General features: G+C 37.3%; 1 protein-coding gene across 2 annotated transcripts in view; it reads left to right on the top strand.

The window, feature by feature from the left end:
• The window catches only part of gpc6a (glypican 6a), a 157,440-nt gene that overhangs the window by 91,713 nt on the left and 46,782 nt on the right, over positions 1–18,945 (top strand). For both annotated transcript variants that reach the window (XM_051940990.1, XM_051940981.1), the window contains exons 5-6: positions 16,314–16,444; positions 18,470–18,613. In XM_051940990.1, the coding sequence (XP_051796950.1) occupies positions 16,314–16,444; positions 18,470–18,613 (275 nt within the window). The remainder of the gene's footprint in view (positions 1–16,313; positions 16,445–18,469; positions 18,614–18,945) is intronic.

The raw sequence follows: 18,945 nt of genomic DNA, 5'->3' as shown, positions 1-18,945 counted from the left end.
TGCTGTTATTCAAACACTACGCTAGTTTTTCAGGCTTACGTCATTTCTGGCAGACCAGTCACGTCAGTGTAACACAATCGTTTTAGCCTCATGTTGCCCAAACTAATGGCACGTATTAATTGGTAGTTTGGTGAACTCTTATCTCACACAGTGATCTATATTTGTATTTATGTATAGCAAGATTTTTCCATATGTTAACCCCTTTAAACCCCAAGCAGCCGGTTTGAAAGGCTTTTGCCAAAACTCCACCATTTCTCACAGCCAGCAACTGTAAAAACAGAACGAATTGTAGGATTTTTTAACAGAATTTCCCTGTGTGGATTAATACAGTCTGTCTAAGTCTATTTATGATGATCCTTGAACTACTCATCTCTGATTTGCCATTCTGTCTGAAAACTTAAAACTGTTTAATTCTATATTCCTCATTCAATAATTCACAAGATATAAACTGTTTGGACTAACCACATTCTGTAAAAAAGACAAAATTCTGACATCATTCGCACAACTCTGAAGCTATTAGTAACTCGAGGAATTTCTGAACTTTTCAGCTGGACTGCAGGTTGTGTTTACGCAGAGCAGCAAACAAGCATAAAAGCAAATTAACCCTTTACGCTTCAGTGCGTCGTAGGCAATATTGTAAAATGTAACCTGATCACTGTCTATTATATTACAGTGGCAGGCATGTCTATCTGTAATGGAATTAAACATGACTAAGAGGTATTTTGTTAAATTATATTAACATGTATAGTAGATAGATAGACAGATAGATAAATTTGAAGTATTCAGCAGCTTACATATGACAAAAATAACAAAAAGACAGAACTGGCAGGTTAGTGTATACTTTTACAAAACTTGCTGTACAATATGACGAACAAAACACTTCTACTTTTAAAATCTATAGAAATAAAAATTGCATTAAAATTCAATAGACAGTATTTATACCTTTCAAGGCACAGTGATTTAAAATGATTTAAGTGGTTTAAAGTGATTTTGACAGGTAGTACGAAAAGAGTTATTATAAACTATCTAAGTCGCACTAACATTCTACAACCACATTGGATCAGTCCTAATGTGACTAATATTAGTATTTAGAACCATCATGTTTTCTGCCAGTATTGGTAACAACTGTGGGCACCTGAAATGTTTATTTCATGCCTTTTTCATTGAAAAAAAATAGATCGTCAAAGAAATTCTTTATTATTTTCTTTTAAATGATTTATGGAACTATAACTGTGCCACATGACACAAATGGCATTTTTGAATTCTCTCTGCTTCTAGTCATGATGATTCCCCTGTTTCCATTTTATGTTGCACAAAAAATGTTCCCTTGTTGAGTAAAAATGTGACAGAAGGGTTAAAGGAGTACACGTGACGCTTTAGTTGTACATGATTGGATTCTGATAGGTCACCTGTTAGTTAGCTCGCTATATCTGATATAAATCATCTGGTTTCAGATCTCTTTTGAGCCGACAAACCTGACAATCATCAGCTGAAGGCTGCCTTTGTTTCTGGCTTGTTGTTTCAAAAATTAGACAAAGAACTTCAAGTGGTGAATCACCATCATTATCACTGAATGCACTCGGTGAGAGTAGAAAGACTGACAGGTGTAGCAACAGTAAAGCTGTGTTCGCATACCAGCAGAAAAACAGGGGTGCGTGTGTTAGCTGCTGAAACTCCAGACGATGCTGTACAAGACGGCGTGACCTTCCCTGCAGTGGCATATTGTTAGCAGTAGAATGTTGCATTTTAGAGTCGCACTGTGTTTTTGTACCAAATGTGTGAGCTTCATCTGGTTGCAGATACTAACTTAAGTAAAAGTTGTTGTGTGCATAAAAGAATAAATTGCTAATTTACTTGTGTAGAAATTCAAAAGCATTAAAAAAATAGAGATTTTTTTCTTCTTTTTCACCTAGTGGTCAACGGTGAGCAGCTGCACACACAAAGGTCAGTAGAGCTCAGGTCAAAATTCAATACCTTTGAACTTCTGGTGTACTCCCACTCAGTAATGAGGAAGCATGTACCAAAGCTGTGTTTCTATGATGATGTAAATATATCCGAACAGGCAGGTGCTTAATGAATAGTCTATTTCATTGTAAATGGATTTACAGTAAAAGTAATTAACTCCTTTAAAAGAGAAGTCATTGTTTTGCCTTATTACATGCACTGCATTGTGCCCACGGACACATTATTTTTCCTAATTAAGATATAGGCTTCAGTTGTCCTCATCTGACTCCTTTGACACCACGGTGTAAGCGATCCGTATTGATTTTATTTGCTCTTCTTTTAATTGCATGGATTGAAATACAGATGGACACAGATATCTTGGTGGAAAATAAGCTCATATTCAACTTAAACCTGAGGTGTTTAATGCAGCCACACTCACAGACACACAGGCTCTCAAACCGACTAAGTATCAAGCATGATGGTGTCTGTAAGAGACACGACAAGAACAAACAAGCCAGCTAGTGGGTTTCTGCCTGTCACAGAGCTGAAGGCTGGATGACTCATTTAGCCAAGTGGAAGTGATCTCCATATCCTCAGCATCATCAAGAGTCCCTATCTTCTCTTTCTAATTGCTACTGGCTGTGCAGAATCTGCAAAATGCTGCTCGTCTGTATCTCTGGCCAGAATGCTTACACAGCTCTGCTTTCTATTTACAAGCATCACATGCTTTTTATAATATCCGGGGTTGCCACAGCTGATGGCCGTGCTGTGGTGTATGTATTTAAATGTATAGCCTCCACATGGACACAATTATTATGGCTACTGCTAGATTTTATCGTCAGTTTTATATATCTGGAAGATATATTGTTCCCGTTGAGCACACTGTTTGCAAAATTATGCATTTTAATATTTTATTCTCATCAGCTTGCACATAGCTGAAGGAATAACTAGCCGTTCCCCTGCCAAGAGATGAGATGATTGATGCCGCTCTCGTGTAGAATGACATTTTTAGCAAACAGAATTAGCTACATCTTGCAGCTGGAGCAGCAGAGAAAAGTGCTAATGCAAAAAGACATTAGAGTTCATGTTGCTCAACAGATATGGTATTCGAGCCTCCAGATGAGCTAAACTAGTAGAGATGTAGCTGAAAGCCAGCAAAACTGAAAAACATCCTATCAAGAATTATTTGTTAGTGCTGTTATTGAGCTACAACCCAGCTGTAAGTGCATGAGAGAATGCCTGTGGCGACTCCCCAAAGACAGGCAGATATGCTGGCGTGGTGGTGAGTCTTTTGCAATTGATTTAGCTCTTGCAGCTGCACACTAGAAAAATGTTGCAGGAAACTGACTGTGACATATTTTAGCATAATAGTTTTGGCAGTGTTTGTGTTTAGATAGGAATGTTTAACGTCTGTAAGCTTTATTAGCATGAACATAAGCTGTGTGCCGGTTTTCCTGTGGGTTAACAAAGGTCAGGAATGTAAGTTTGTACTGTGTGAATGGTGAGCAGGTGATTGATTGGAACAAGCTGATTTGGAGTTCTGTCACCTAATTTTCTTTCTGTTTGTTTAACTGTCGAATGATAAGAAACATCTGCACGTCATTTTGAACTCCGGTACTTAAAACATTGGATACATATGACTGTAGAACACTATTGCAGTGGGATAATGTGTTTGTAATCTCTTTTTGCATGACTGTAAGTTTTCCTGCCCTTTAAAAGAAAGGTCAGCGAGCTTTGCGGTCTGTTGAGACAAACATTATTCCATGGCTTTAGTCATCTGCAGTCCTCGTAGTTCTTGTTTAATCATTGTAAAAGCAATACTCCCCGAATTTAACATAGCATCTGGATCTGTATACTGCTGGCCTGACTTTTTTTTTTCTACGACCACTCCCGCATCTAGGAATTCTTCTGCTGTGATAGACCAAAAGAAATGAAAAGAGACAGCAGCGGCACATCAAAGGGCCATGCTGTTGTATTTAGGTGACACATTCCCTCGCCAAACAAAGCCAGTGTAGTTTTTCTCTCAGCTTGTCAAAATGGCAAAGCATGTAAACAAGGAGCCGTGTCTTCGAGCATGTGGAGTGACGCAGTGATGTCTCTCTGACATGGAGCTACTCGCAAGATCGAAGATGCAGTTGCAGGGTTGTTTTTGTTATTCCAGAATAACCAAGTGTTCACTGGACACGTTTACAGTGTCATGCAGAACTACGGCGTGGTTTGCACACAAAACACTTGTAGAAAGGGAGCAAATCTGACCTCGAAGGGTCATTATTGATTATTAAAAATGTCATTTTACATGGGGGATCCTATTCCCGAAACATAATGTTATGAAGAATTTCTGAGTCTATGCACAGATTCTAATGTCTTAATAACATGCATGTTCAGTTAATTAGAGTTTAGAGAATCAGATCTAATTTATTCACTGTTTTTATAACACTTTTTAGTAGGAGAAGCCCGATCATTGGCAATGGAGTAATCAGCTGTCTCTGGCAGTTTATGAAGGATGTCATCAACTTCTATTGTTGGATGCACAGTGTTTGTATGCATACATTTTCTCCTGTTTGCACTGGCAGATGGTGAAATTTACTCTTTCCATTTTCATCACTGTAGCTCTGAATCATTGAGCAGGCTTGTATTTATAGGCACTGGGTAGCAATTTTCTTTGCATTATGTTTATCATTTCCAGTACAGCACAATTACCTATCGATTCATTTCTATCAGCGCTGAAAGGTCAATAATATCCTGCTAGCGAATGGCCACTGGAAACATATAGCTAAGGCAAGTTCTCCGATTGAGTGATTTGAAGAGGATTCTAAAAAGAGAATCACAGCTTACTTCACATTTCAACTAAATTATTCAACACCTTAATAAGTGTTTTTGTCAGCCTCTTTGCTGCTGAATAAAAAGACCATATCCGAAGCATGACTGAGGGCAGCGATCTGCCTGCAAAATCCCAAAGAACAGGTCACACAAGATGAATCTGAACACACTTTAAGCCTGACTGGACCGTTTCAGTACTTTGAATTTGCACATCTGACTTGACACTCTCGTCTTCCTCTGGACTCCAGAGCAGTCATGCACAGCCCAATAACTTCTTTTTGCATGTGTTTTTCTTTTTTTATATATATATTTCACTTAGGCCAGTTTGGCTTATGTGGTGTGAAACAGTCCAGTGTTTTCCACCACTGAAACCTGAAGGTGATCCCAGGACAAGTCAGCGGACAAGAAGAGAAATCATTATTACCGACTTCTCTTCACATATAGATTTTTTTTAGTAATTTGATTAACATAGGTAAATCTAGATGGAGCTTTCATCTACGCTATCCTTCAAAAGCGTAATTTTGTCTGTATCATATATCAAGACAATCAGTAATGCGTCTGGATCAGTACATGCCAGTAAAATTATAAATGAAGTTGTGCAGAGACTCACTTTTTCTCATTCTTATTCTTGCCAATATTTTTGAAATATGTACTTTCTCTGCAGTGGGAAGAAACCAGAGAGCATTCATTGTGCTGGTGTTCCTTGAAGTCTCCAGCAGCACTCACGGCATCCAAATTGTTTTGACTGTGCAGTGACCAAAAGTAAAAGGAGTCAATTTGATCTGCCGCCGAGATGAGAGATTCATAATAGAAATACCTGTTCAAGTTAATAAGAGTCTTTTAAAAATTCTGCTGATAATTGGAAGTAGCCTCTGTTTGTTTCTCAACATGTTCGTATCAAAGTTGTTGATTTGTCACAGATTTACATCTGAATGACCGCCGGGTGCCCCGAGGGAATCTGCAGGTAGTTTTGTTGGACTCTCTCCAAATCCCTCTGGGTGAGAAAAAAAAGGAGGATTTTTTTCCATTACAAAATAACAAGCATGTAGCCTGAAGCAAAAAAAAAAAAAAAGAAAAAGTTGGCACCATGCAGCCAGCAGTAAACAACCATGCCAATACAGCCCACTGTGTCAGTCAATGGATAGATGGATGAATAGTGGTGGAAATCAATTGTGCATTTGTTAATGCACAAAGCAAAGGAATAATTTCATCATTACATGAAACTGATGCCAAGTCAATTAAAATCAATATTAGATAATGGCAGGGACAGAGAAGCATTCACAAAACCACTTATTGAGAAAAAATAAGTGGCCAAGTTAGTCATTATGGTAGGAAAATATAAGCATATGGAATAAAATACAGCACAGATATAAATAAAAAGCTATTTATCCGTATAGCCTAAGGAACCTTGAAGTCAAATAACAAATTAAGGACTTTTTTTAATGTCTGTGCACTGAACATGGTGTCTTACGCACAAGCTGTTTTGTTCCTCTGTTCCAGCAGCTTGTTGATTTGCCCTGTGCCAAAATGACATGGTACAGGTTGTAGTGATGCCAATCCGTCAGCACGGCTGCAGTTTTAGTAAAACAAGGGGTATGTTTTGCACAATCGGCTGGCTCTGAGCAGGTCAGTCCCCTTCCATAGCATTCATCTCAGCAAACATGAGCCAAACTCATTCATAACACAACTCCCTCTGTTTGTATTTTGCTCGTCTTTCCACTTTTTTTCAAACAGCTGATGTCTGACAAAAAAAGTTGTTTTTCAACTACTGAATTAAAGCCAGACAGTCCAGATAAATGAATGCTTCTCACAAAATACTGAAGGCCTTTCTTTTATTCTGCTGAGTCTCTTTACAGCTGAAAGCAGCACAAGGTGACTGTTCCATTCACAGTCTCTGTCATGGAGTCACAGTTTATGACTTCATGACAGAACTGCTATACATGCGTCAAACATCCATCCATCCATTATCTGTACACTGCTAAGGGTCGCGGGGCCGCTGAAGCCTATCCCAGCTGACTTAGGGTGAAGGTAGGGGACAGGTCGCCCGTCTGTCGCAGGACAACACATAGAGACAAACAGTCACACTTGCATTCATCCCTACGGACAATTTAGAATTACTAATTAACCTCAGCATGTTTTTGGACTGTGAGAGGAAGCTGGAGTTCCCAGAGAAAACCCACGCATGCACAGGGAGAACATGTAAACTCCATGGAGAACAGGGAGAACATGCAAAAAACTGGGATCTTCTAGCTGCAAGGCGAAAGTGCTAACCACTAACCCACTGTGCAGCCCTGTGTTAAATATGTCATAGTCACGCATTTTATAGCTTCTGCTGCAGACTTTGTGGTACCCTGGATTCTAAGCTGTTAATGCACTTTCATTCAGAAAACATGCATTGGTTTAAACTTTTTTCAGGGCTTACCCAGGATTGTCCATTCACACCAGTCCCAGTAACACTGGGTAACCAAGGCAACCACTTCATGTGTCATCTACTTTTTTAACAAAATACCTCTTAGTCATGTTTAATTCCATTACAGATAGACATGCCTGCCACTGTAATATGATAGACAGTGATCAGGTTACATTTTACAATAGTGCTATTACAAAAATCCTAATTTATTCATAAATCACATCAATGTACAGTTATGCAGGCATCTACATTTATGACTGTACTCATGCATTTCAATTCTGTCCATTTTTCTCATGTAAAACACTCCCATGTAATTAGATATAACCTATGTCAGAATTAAAAACAGCCTGAAAGCACTAAGCTGCATTTTAAAGCATACTTTTGTTTTATATTGTATATTCATTCATCTGTTCTTGGCAGTTTTCTTGAGCTGTTTTATTCATACATTCATATTTGAGCTCTGAGGGTCCCAGACAATTATATGTTTCCTCTGAGGTAAACTCCTTTCCAAAACAATCAGTGCATCATGCGTTTTAAACAGGAATGAAGAACTGAATGTGCCTGGCTATGATTGTCATGACTTGCTATATGCTCACCTTTAATGTATGATGATGTATTCTCCCTGATGCCACAAAAAAGCCAACATATAGCACAACAAAATATTGTAAGTGTGTTTCGCACAACCCCTGGTGCGCAGAACACGACTTTAAACTGAGTTTCACAAAAACAAAGGCATTGTGTTAGTGATTCAGATTTACAAAAATGCAAATATGATTTTTTTTTTCTTTTTTGCCCAGTTGTTGTCAAAAAGATGTGAGAATCGTAGAATGGTTTCCACTGACAAAACAGAGGTGCTTTTGTGCTTTCAAACTACCTGTATAGTTTGTGATTACTGAGTGGAATTCAGTGGAAAAAACTTCATCCCAAGCAAACAAGGTAAGAAAATCCATATCAGCCCACTAAAGCCGACAAGTAGGGTCCAAGACAAGTAACATGACACAGTTTTGATTACATGGTTTCCACAATTTTATACAATAAAGCTTGCTAGTATGGGTGGTGTGACTTACAAGCTAAACATTGTGCCAGACTGAAATGTAATTTGTTATTTCCCTCTTTGTGATTTATAGCTTTTGCAACAGATTAGTCTTTAAGAAGCCTTCCATCGCCAGTCCATCAGTTTGTTGATGTTGTATTTATTTATTTACTTATTTATTGTTTTTATTAAAGCCTCCCTGTATGTGACATTATTTCAGAACTTATTTAAGCGTGTAGAAGTTCTCATAGCAATTCATATGGCTGACTCATACTCACAATCCATCAAATATTCATTAAGCTATAAGAAAAATAGGTTGTCAGAAGTCCACTGAGGATATCATTTAGGTCTCTGGGTCTTTTATGGAATGAGTAACAGAATTGCGGCCAATTTCCCCTCCCCTCTCACTGAATTCCACGGAGGCTTTTTATTTTTTTTATTTTGCAGAAGCATTAGGGAAGTACTCGGCTAAACATAGGCAGCTGAAGACTTCACAGGACTCAGGGTGGCCCCCTGCAATGACCTCCAGCCAGCTCCTGATGGAAATCTAACCAAGCATCACGCCCAATTTGAGACTCCAGAGTAAACAAACAGGAGTGCTCTTCAAAGGCACAGCCACTAACAGACCGAAGAGGAGACTCTATCTGCGACTCTATTCACTCGGTACACTTTAAAAGCACAGAGCTGACATATACAGCCTAACCCATGGACATGTGTATTTGGATGAAAAGGATATTTAGAATACATCACGATATTTAAAATACTGCACAGTGGCAGTAATTTGGGCTTGTACTATTGGGAGGACTTGGAGATCAACTTGACAAGGTGGGATTTGAGTTTACAAGTCTCTGCATTTCGTGTAACGTAAATGTAAGCTTTATTATATTTTATTTGAAAAATTACATAAATTGAATTATAGTAAACAAGAGCATGTTTTATCCGTTTTCATTTGATCCGACAATTTTGGGGCCAATAATAGATGCAAATTTAACAATAATTTGAATAGCAAAATGCATCATTCTTCAGTTTTTGAGATACTGATATGACCTGTGACTAAACTGGCAATTAGTGTAATTTCTGTTCTTGAAGCGGACCAAAAGTGTCATTAGACAAACAGAACACACAGCAGAGAAAAAAAGCAACGTTTTAGCATGAAACGGTTGAATTTAATGAGGCTTTTTGCACAAAGTTACTGCAGCAAATGAAACTCTAACCCTAAATGGGAAAAAATAGAAGTGCTACATTAAAATTATAAGTAATTAGCATTGATGTGTCGATATGTAGTTTTTAATGATGTCGTTATTCACATTTAGAGACTGTGACATTCAGGCTTTTATGATTCATAATTTTTCAACTTTTGTCCCACTTAAAAGTATTAACAATATTAACAATGCATGTAAATCTTGTAATGTTTTGTGAGTACTTGGTAGACAGTATTTTTTTTGCTAAAGATATCTGTTTATACTGAAATATAAGAGATATATCTTGAAATATGCTGTATCTACTTGTTTGTGATGAGGTTGGATTCCAGTGCAGCAGCTACTGAACCATGCCTGGAGCCCCGGATATTATTACAAAGCTCCATTCATTTATTGTCAGCAGGTTTGTGATTGAATCTTTATGTTTTTAATTTACCCCTCTTTAAACAGGCTACTGCTCTCTCTTCTGTACTCACCTGTCCTCTAAATCACTCCTCTTAGTCAAGCGGGCCAGCTTAATATCCTGCCCTGTCAGTTGCCACGGAGAGGAGGGAGACTTTATGTTTCTTTGGTCTCATGACAGGCACTCTGAAATGCCAGCCTGAAGGCAGGAGCTAAACACATTCTGCAGCGGCTGCTCAGGACAGTCTTGAGTGCTATTGGCTTTCCGCTGGCGTGTTACACTGTAATTGTAAGAGCAATACCTGACTTACCCCAATGATCTTATTTGTCAATTTTACAAGCTCCTAAGCTTTTCTTACAGAACAAGTTCAAGTTTCCATGCGAGGCTGCAATGCACAATATTAAAACATATTTTACTGAGTTCAAACTCAGTACAAGTTGTGAACAGCAGTCACTGCAGTATTAAATGTGCACCTTACAGTACTTAAATGTTTGTGTTCCCTCTCCTCTCTCTACTAACACTCTGTAAGTGCTGGTTTTCTTAACAGGCTGCCAATCAGGGCCAAAATAATAATCACAATTATTTTAATCAGCATATTGAGATCGCAATTATTTGTCACAATTAGCAATTGATTTTACATATTTGTTGCAAATTTGCATTTAAATAAACTCAGCGCCCATTTAACTTCCATCTTGGCCCAAATGCTTCTAATGCAAATCTTTGCATCAAAATAAAGTTCTCCCTTACCTGAATTCAGTTCATTCCCTAGTGGCAAAACACACTGAACAAAAAGATATGGACATCTTTTCTGATTTAAAGAAAGTAGGCATTTTAACAGTTTTTATCTGTAATCTTTTTTAACAGATTGCTGTTATTTTATACATTTTTACAGTTTTATTAATTTGCAGATAATAGTGAACAACAAAAAAGACACATTAAGAGTGAAACTGTAAATAATAGCCACATTAAAAATCTCTATTTGTAAATAGTAATTTGCTCTTTTGTAATGTTTTATCTGTAAAATTACACAAGTTTTACTATATTTAAATCTGCAAAAACATAAAGATATTTTTACAGATATTCTTACATATAATGAGAATTCAAAAATGATTTTTTAACAGATAGAAATAGTTTCTTCTCTTACAGTGTGAAATTACACAGTTTTGCTATACTAAAATCAGCTAAGAACATGACTATTTCAAAGATATTTACAGTTTTTGAAAGTTACAGTATTGCACCATTGTGTAACATATTACCAGACTTTCAATTTTTCTACAGTGGTTAAATCTTATTTATCTAACTGTAAATAAATTGAGCTATTTGCGATGTATATTCTCTTGTATAGATGTCAAGTATTGAAACAGCTCATGACACCTCACCCCGTCTCTTTTGTTTAAATGCTGCTTATGTGCAATCTCCTGACCATATTTATTCTATTTTATTGTTTTTTTATTTTATTTCATTTACCTCCCACACTGTGTACATCTTGTCTCTTTTGCATATGTCATATGTTGTCATTCTTAATGTAGTCTACGTAAATTTGATTTTGTTATTTAATGTTCTTATTTTATTACTCATTGCTTGTTATCAATGCACTGTCCAGTGGCAGCTATTTATATTTCCGTCATGCCCCCATTTATGATGACAACAAAGCTATTCTACTCTGTTTTACTTGCTGAACCTCTGCTCATCGATGGAGACACTTTGTCAATGTTGCATTAATGCCTCGTGTTCAGGCTTCAGTAGATGTTAGTTCAGTAGCTGCACACAGAAAAGCCTCTTGCCTCATCACTCAGTTCCTACGATGTTCACAACTCAGACAAGTGTGGAACTAAAAATTGAAAATGAGTGAAACAAGGTGTGAGATTTACTTAAACCAAGTGATTTTATCTGCATGGACTGTTTCTTCTATGCGTGTTTTTCTTTTTCTTTGAGCAGAACACACATTTTAAGCTTCAATAATTCAGCTGATAGTGATCATTGATTTGCAGTAAACCAAAATAACCATAATTGTGGTTAGTATTGAATTGTGACACTACAATGAAAGCAGCCTTTTGGCCATAACCAAGACATTTCAGTTGTCTGAACTTGTCCGAACCACAGGAGGGCCAGATCAGAAAGCACTCAAGAATCCTCCCGGTATGGAGGGCATTGACCCGTTTTGCCATTTAGGGATGAGGAGTTCTTGTCCTGAATTTTTTGAAGTGCTCGCAGGTGCTCTCAAATCAAATTTTCACAGCTTTGAGAGCAGAATTTTGAACTGCACCGAAACAATCATGCATAATATTGATATTTTACTAGTTTTTTTTTTAAATTAGCAAACTGTACAGAAAGAAAGAAAAAAAAAGCAAAACACTGCACTCTGTTGACAGGCGTTGTCTCCCTCTGTGCCATAGACGTTGCTCCAATAGGATGAACGTGTGCACTTTTGTTTTATTTTTTATTGAGCCACCTACACTGGTGTGCTTCTGCAAATACTGCAACTGAAAATAGCCTTAACTAAAATTCTATTGATTATAAGAAAAAAAAATTTAAAACGTCATCTGTTTTGTATTTGTGGTTTTAGAGATCAGCTGCTCAGGAAGTTAGAAACAGACTAGAACATTGTTGTTGTTGTTTTTTTGGCTTGTTTTTTCATGGAATTTCTTAGCAGTAACAAAAGATATATTGCATCTTACAGATACAAGCCATTTTAACTAATGTATTTATTTCTTTATTTTATAGGGACAGTGCACATTAATGAATGTCAGCGATAGACATAAATATGCTGATTATAGCAACAATGCTAATTTACATCCGCAGTCCCTAGGCAGGTAAAAAACAAAAAACATAACAGTCAAACATAAGAAAAATAAGTCACAATAAAAGCACATTACAAAAAGTACACAAAGAAAACATAGTAGTAAAACATGCAATGAAACACAGGAGAATAGGTCCCAATAAAAGCACAACAGATCACGATAAAAGGACAATAAGTCCCAATAAAGGGCATTACAAAAAAATAGACAAAAAGTTAAAGGTCAGTGGTTGGATGTGTTATTGTACTGAATCCACATCACAATAAAGTGTTCAAAAAGTAAAGGGGTTTCTGAATCCACTGTATCTCCAGAGGTCATTTGCCAAACAAACTAACCAATGAAGCAGTTTCATTAATACTAGCTGGAGTGCATCATTTACAAAAATGTGATTTAATAAAATAGATCAAAAGCACAATAGCTGTTTTTGCAATAAACTTTTTGCTTGAACTTCAATAAAGCTTTAATAAACTGAAATGAATGTTTTTTCCTATTTTATGTCATCACAAGAGAAAAGTTGGGCAAGAAAATTTTTGAGTTTAGGTTTAGATTTTGAAAAAAAACTTTGAACTCTCAGGGAATAAAATTAAGTGTGGAATATAAGGTTAACATTAAAAATCTTTCTCTTTTTACTTTAGATATTTGCATTTTTGGTTCTGGTGATGCGGATATGAATTTAGAAATGGTTTTTACAAACTTCTATAAAATGCAGTCACTTTGCCAGTAGTCTGGGTCCTAGCTGAAGCCAGCATTGATGGTAGATTCTGCTCTTTCACAGTATCACAGCAGGTTGTCACTTTTCATCAAATTTGTAGTCATGATCACTTCTGTTTAAATTATTTACTCATTCTATTAACTATTATTGAAGACTCGGTGGATGAGGAACAGTGTTTCTGCTGCCCTTTGGGCTAAATAGTCTTTTCCTTGTTGGTCCACGTCTCTACAAATGTCACTGCACAGAGATAAAAGTTTTCTCGAGATCACTGCCCTCCCACTTAACCATCACTGACCCCTCAAACAAGACTTGGCAGCCTTTTAATTAACGTGTGAAAGAGAAGACAGAGTCTAAGGAAAATATCAAACACATAATTTTCACCCCAGACATCTTTCAGTCTGACACGATCAATAGTGCCCTCCTTCTGTATGAACATATTAATATCACACTCTTTTAATGAAAATAAAAAATGTCACTTTGGTGGGTAATCCGTGTTAAATATTGATTTATGCTTATCCAAGGTCACAGTCCCTATTCAGTTTATGTTACTTATTCATACAGCATCCATATTTTTATGTTATGTTAATGTGATGTCATGTGAAGTGTTTATTAAGCACAGAGGAAGTGATGATGTTTTCTGAAGACATGACTAGATGTGATGTGTGATAAGCAAATAAGTGAGGCAGCAATAAATACAATACAGTTCCACTCAAAACTGCTGAGTTTATACAAGCCTTCACTTTAAACCTATTTCAAGAAGGTCTGTAATTTTTCTAAATTACGTTTGAATGAGAATTAATCAAATGACATATTAGTTATTAGGAGCTGGATTGTCGTTAATAGAGCCATATGCTTTTATTGGACGGCCTTTTCAGATTTTGACTTCATTGACGTGCTTTTGCTTCTCTGCTTAAATACCTGAACATATTATGTATTAAGCTATTGCTTCATTTATGTTTTTTATTTGCTTGTTCATTATTGTTGTTGCTGTTGTTGTTGTGAGTAAACCCTCTCTAATATTGGTGCTTTTTTACTACTGCCTTACTACTACTACTTTTTACCTACTATGTAAGGCTGTCAAATTGTTGCTAAACAATAGCAAAAAATATCATTAAACTAGTGAAGGTCCAAAAATGCAACTTTACAAGTCAAGCTGCAAACCTTCCTGGGCATATTACTGTCAAAGACCTGGAGGAGGACCTAATGAGAGCAGGAACAAGATGTCAGTACAGACTATAAAAATACTAAAAATGCAAGGACTTTATCAAAGAAGGAAATATCTGGACTCTTTCTTCGTTTAATTAACACAGAGGGAAAAAAATCACACTCAGTAGGCGAAGTGTTCTGTGGAGTCAACTGGCAAAATGACTGCAGTCAAGAAGAATGAAACCCAAGGCTCTCTTGTCTTGAGGTGTAATGACAAAAGGCCTTTAATATTTCATGGCTAATGTGTTTCAGTTGGAAGCCTTCATCAGGGGTTTGAAATAAAATGCAAACACAGACACTTCAGTAACATAAGACATGACAGCAGTGATATATAGGTGTGTTACTGGAAATCAGGCCAAGCTCCACAACTGTGAACATGTAACGGATCTTGCAGACTGTCTGTCTTCCCAGTGAAATGTGTGAGAATCAAAATACAAAGAACACAAAAGTACCTCAAGCATGCTAGGACTGCACGCTGGGAAACTTTACCGCACACTATTCCTGACCCGAAGGACATAAAAGTTGACTTAAATGTGGAAGAAAGAAATTAGATAGGCATGCCGGGTTCTGGGAGTCGACTTTATGGAGTGACGGTGCTAAACTGGAACGGTTTGGATCCATAAATCAGCAGTATGTCTGGTGTAAGAAGGGCAAGTCTGTTGTTGGGGAGTTGTGCTTTTACAGGAAGTGGTAAACTTTTCCGTGTGACTAGCATCATGGATTGAAGAAGAATGTGATGGCATTGGACTAGAAAGGCAGAGATCCCAACCAAACATGCAGTCGACCAAATAACAGTTCAGGAATCATTCCTGGAACGTCCTTGAGTTGCCATCTGAGTCCCCAGATTTGATTTCCATTGAAAATCTTTGGCAGATTGAAAGAAAACTATTGGTATTATTGGAAACCAAGAATATTAACAAGGTGGAAGCTTTTGCAGTTGAGGAAAAGGCTTGCTAAAACGCCCAAAGAAAGGTGTAAAAAGTTAATGAAGAACGACTGAACTTACTGTCTTTTTTTGATACAATTTTATTTATCTTATTATATCTTTAGTTGAAATATTCCCTTATATTTTAATTGCAAAACTAAAATGACTTGCATTTTAAGGGGTTTGAATTATTTTGATAGCAACTGTGCTACAGTTACCGGGTTTTATTTTTGTGTTACGTCATCGTAGAGTTAAGTGTTCACATGTTTTATGGACTTAAAAAAAAGTCAATTAAGTACTGAATGCCAGAGATGTAATTAAAAACATAATTACTAGCATAATACATGATTTTTTTTTGCATGCATGCACTTTCAGAGCTTAGAAACCATCAATACACAGAGATGAATGTATCAGTTTTAAATTTTCAATCTAACTGGAGTAATTAATGAGTATGTAAATCACGGATTTGTTTTATGTAAAAGCTATTCGCAGGGTTACTATATTGAAATTGGAATTTCCACTTGAGCATCTTGTGTGAACACCAGGATTCTTCTATCCGCAGATGTTTTTCTGACATTGTGGGTGTTTGTGAAAAAAAAATGAAGGTGCTGGCAGGTTGCTTTTGTGTTTGTAATTGTTGGTTGTCAACACATTTGGTGAAGGCTCCTTTCTTTGTCCTCCTTGCTGAACCCGTGTCATATAAAGATGATGGAGCCCGGAGGAGGATTTTGCATTGAGGATTGTTAATGCTTGTAGATGATGCAAACATAGGGACATACTGTGTGCAAAAACCGAATTAGCAACATTTCCGTGTGAGTGTTTGATATCTGTGCAGCTGACGTGTGTCCTCTGTGTTGTGACAGATGCCATGCTGCTGGTGGCAGACAGGCTGGAGGGACCCTTCAACATCGAAGCGGTCATCGAGCCGATCGACATCAAGATCTCAGAAGCTATCATGACCATGCAGGACAACAGCATGCAAGTGTCAGCCAAGGTACTGAAAACTGAAATGTCTTTGCATTTAGTTTTCTAATATGTTGCATCCTTGTATTGACCAGGCGTTATATAGGAACAAATCTGACTGAATTGTTTGTATTTTTTATGTTTTTGTTTCATGGATTGCCACAAAATCTCAGATAAGGGACATGTCTATTATCAAAATGACTCCATCATAAGCTTACTAATTGGGTTATATGAGTGAATCTCAATGTTTTGATTCCTTGTTTCAGCAAAAGGTGAAATTTTTGGTATCACAGTATATATTTAAAGCACAGTGGCAAGTTAATAGTGATGTTAATATTCTACAAATTCTCAAAAACAAAGGTTGAAATAAACGCACCGCACATCACAGCAAGCTTTTTTTTTAATCAATGTAAAGGTGATCACACTCAACACATGACTATTTCCTTTTTCACTATGTACCAAAACTGCAATGTATTAATCTACTTTTATCAAACCGTTGTGGATTCTGGAGGTGCAGACAGGAACCCTGCTCTGCACATTATTTCTGAAATATATTTGGCACACCTTTTAGTGGCATATTAAGGTGATTTTAGGAGACAGTTTAACATGCGAGAGAAGCAGCTAATTTCCTCTTTATCCTCTTCAGAGTTCAAATGGCTAATCAGTCTTTGGAATATTTTCAATATGAAGTAGCTCTCAGGATATTATCACACTGTGAATATTTTTTTTCTTTCTTTCTTGCCAAAAGACAAATTTTCCCCTCAACTCTTCATTCTTATCATTTGGCGCCTTGTCGCCTATCTTCGTGCCAGAGTTTAGAAGGTCAGTGTGAATTAGATGTCACATTCTTTCCCCTATCCAGAGGGCCACGATGCCCAACTTTACTCAGCGTCAATGCACTTGAAGCCTCAATTCTGCAATGTGCTGCTTGGCTGATAGATTGGTCTGAGATTACAGTCTCTCTTCGCATTCACATTTTAACCATGTATCGTCGTTTCCCCGGCCTCTGTGAAATGTATCTGGCCGCATCGTGTTGTACCTGCATTACTGCTGCACCGACCTGTTGAAAATCACTTGACTTGCAAGATATTGAAACTGTAATCACAGTGAAGAATTGATAAATATTAGAGAAAAGACATCCTCTTGTCATGACAGCCAAGCAGCACATTAGAGTGCTCCATCACATCCTGAGCCAGGGGCCAGCAGAGAGGACAGAGAGGAATGCTAATGAGCAGTGGTGTTTTGTGGCGAGTTGTATGGAGCCTAAAAAACCTGTACAGACCAAACCATCTGAAAACAATCAGCTGTCACAATGAGCCTTTATGAACTGTGCTAATGTGAGGTTGTCTTGTGTTTCAGTATGATGTTCTCTGATACAGTTATTTTCATTTTAAAATGCTGACATTTTGTATTTTCCTTTGTCAAAGATGTCACTTTTAAAATTTAGAACAACAGGAGTCTGTTAGTTTCATACACTAACTATAGGATTGCTGCAAAACAATGGTTTGATGGAGAAATGCTGGTCAAATTAGATCTTTCTTTAAAATTCTGAACTCAACAATGCCATTTTGTAATGATAGCTTTCAGTTGGAGGCGAGTAACGACATAGCAAGGGTTAGTTCTTTTTTTTTTCCACCGATATGACACATCCTGTAAAAGGAGACTCGGGCACTGATAGACAGCATTGGTTCCAGGCTGGCTCTATATAGTTTTCTGTCTCAAATCACAAACCAGAAATGGTGCTGTGAGCAAATCGACAGAGGCTTTTCAAGGGCAAAATGTCAGCGGTGTAGGCAAACTACAGTGCAACTTCCCTGGGATCAAAATGGATGTGTATTCTGTAAAGAAATGGACTTCGTCCTGGCTGAGTGCAGAGATCAGGCAGCCTCTGACTGCTGACATCCAGACGATTCAGCACTGCAGTGAGAAAAAAGTTTGTATGAGGAAATGTGTTAATGTTGCAAAACCAAGGACTTTTTACTCCTTAGACCAGTCTCTACCCTCTTTTCCCTTGTCATCTCTCTACAGTAACTGTACCCCCTCTGTTCTGTTTAAGGTTTTTCAAGGGTGTGGTCAACCAAAACCATCAGGAATAGGCAGGTCTGCACGGGGAATCTCAGATGTGTTCAGCACTCGCTTCAGACCCTACACTCCTGAAGAGAGGCCCACCACAGCAGCTGGAACAAGCCTGGATAGACTGGTGAGTAGAAGGACAAGACAAGAACCCCCACAGTATATAGTTTGACATGAAAATACATAAATATTTTTAAAATACGTGAAGTAATGATCAAAATTAACTACATGATATAAAAATAAAGCAGCGTTCTTTAATAGAGATGCTTAAACAGTCAGATCCTTTGTATAAATGCAACAACCTTTCTATCTTAAAGCCTCATGAATTCGAAGATTTCTAATATATTTCTAAATTCTACCTGTAAAAGATGGCCAACACTCTTCCTTCCTGACATATTTTAACAGCTCAACTGATTTTCAGAACTGTGTAGAAGTGGGTTTATGAAATATTACAGGCGG

This window comes from Acanthochromis polyacanthus, chromosome 2, assembly GCF_021347895.1.
Source record: "Acanthochromis polyacanthus isolate Apoly-LR-REF ecotype Palm Island chromosome 2, KAUST_Apoly_ChrSc, whole genome shotgun sequence".
Classification (NCBI taxonomy): Eukaryota; Metazoa; Chordata; class Actinopteri; family Pomacentridae; genus Acanthochromis; species Acanthochromis polyacanthus.
Note: the sequence above shows the minus strand (reverse complement) of the source record. Positions and strands in the feature narration are given on the sequence as shown.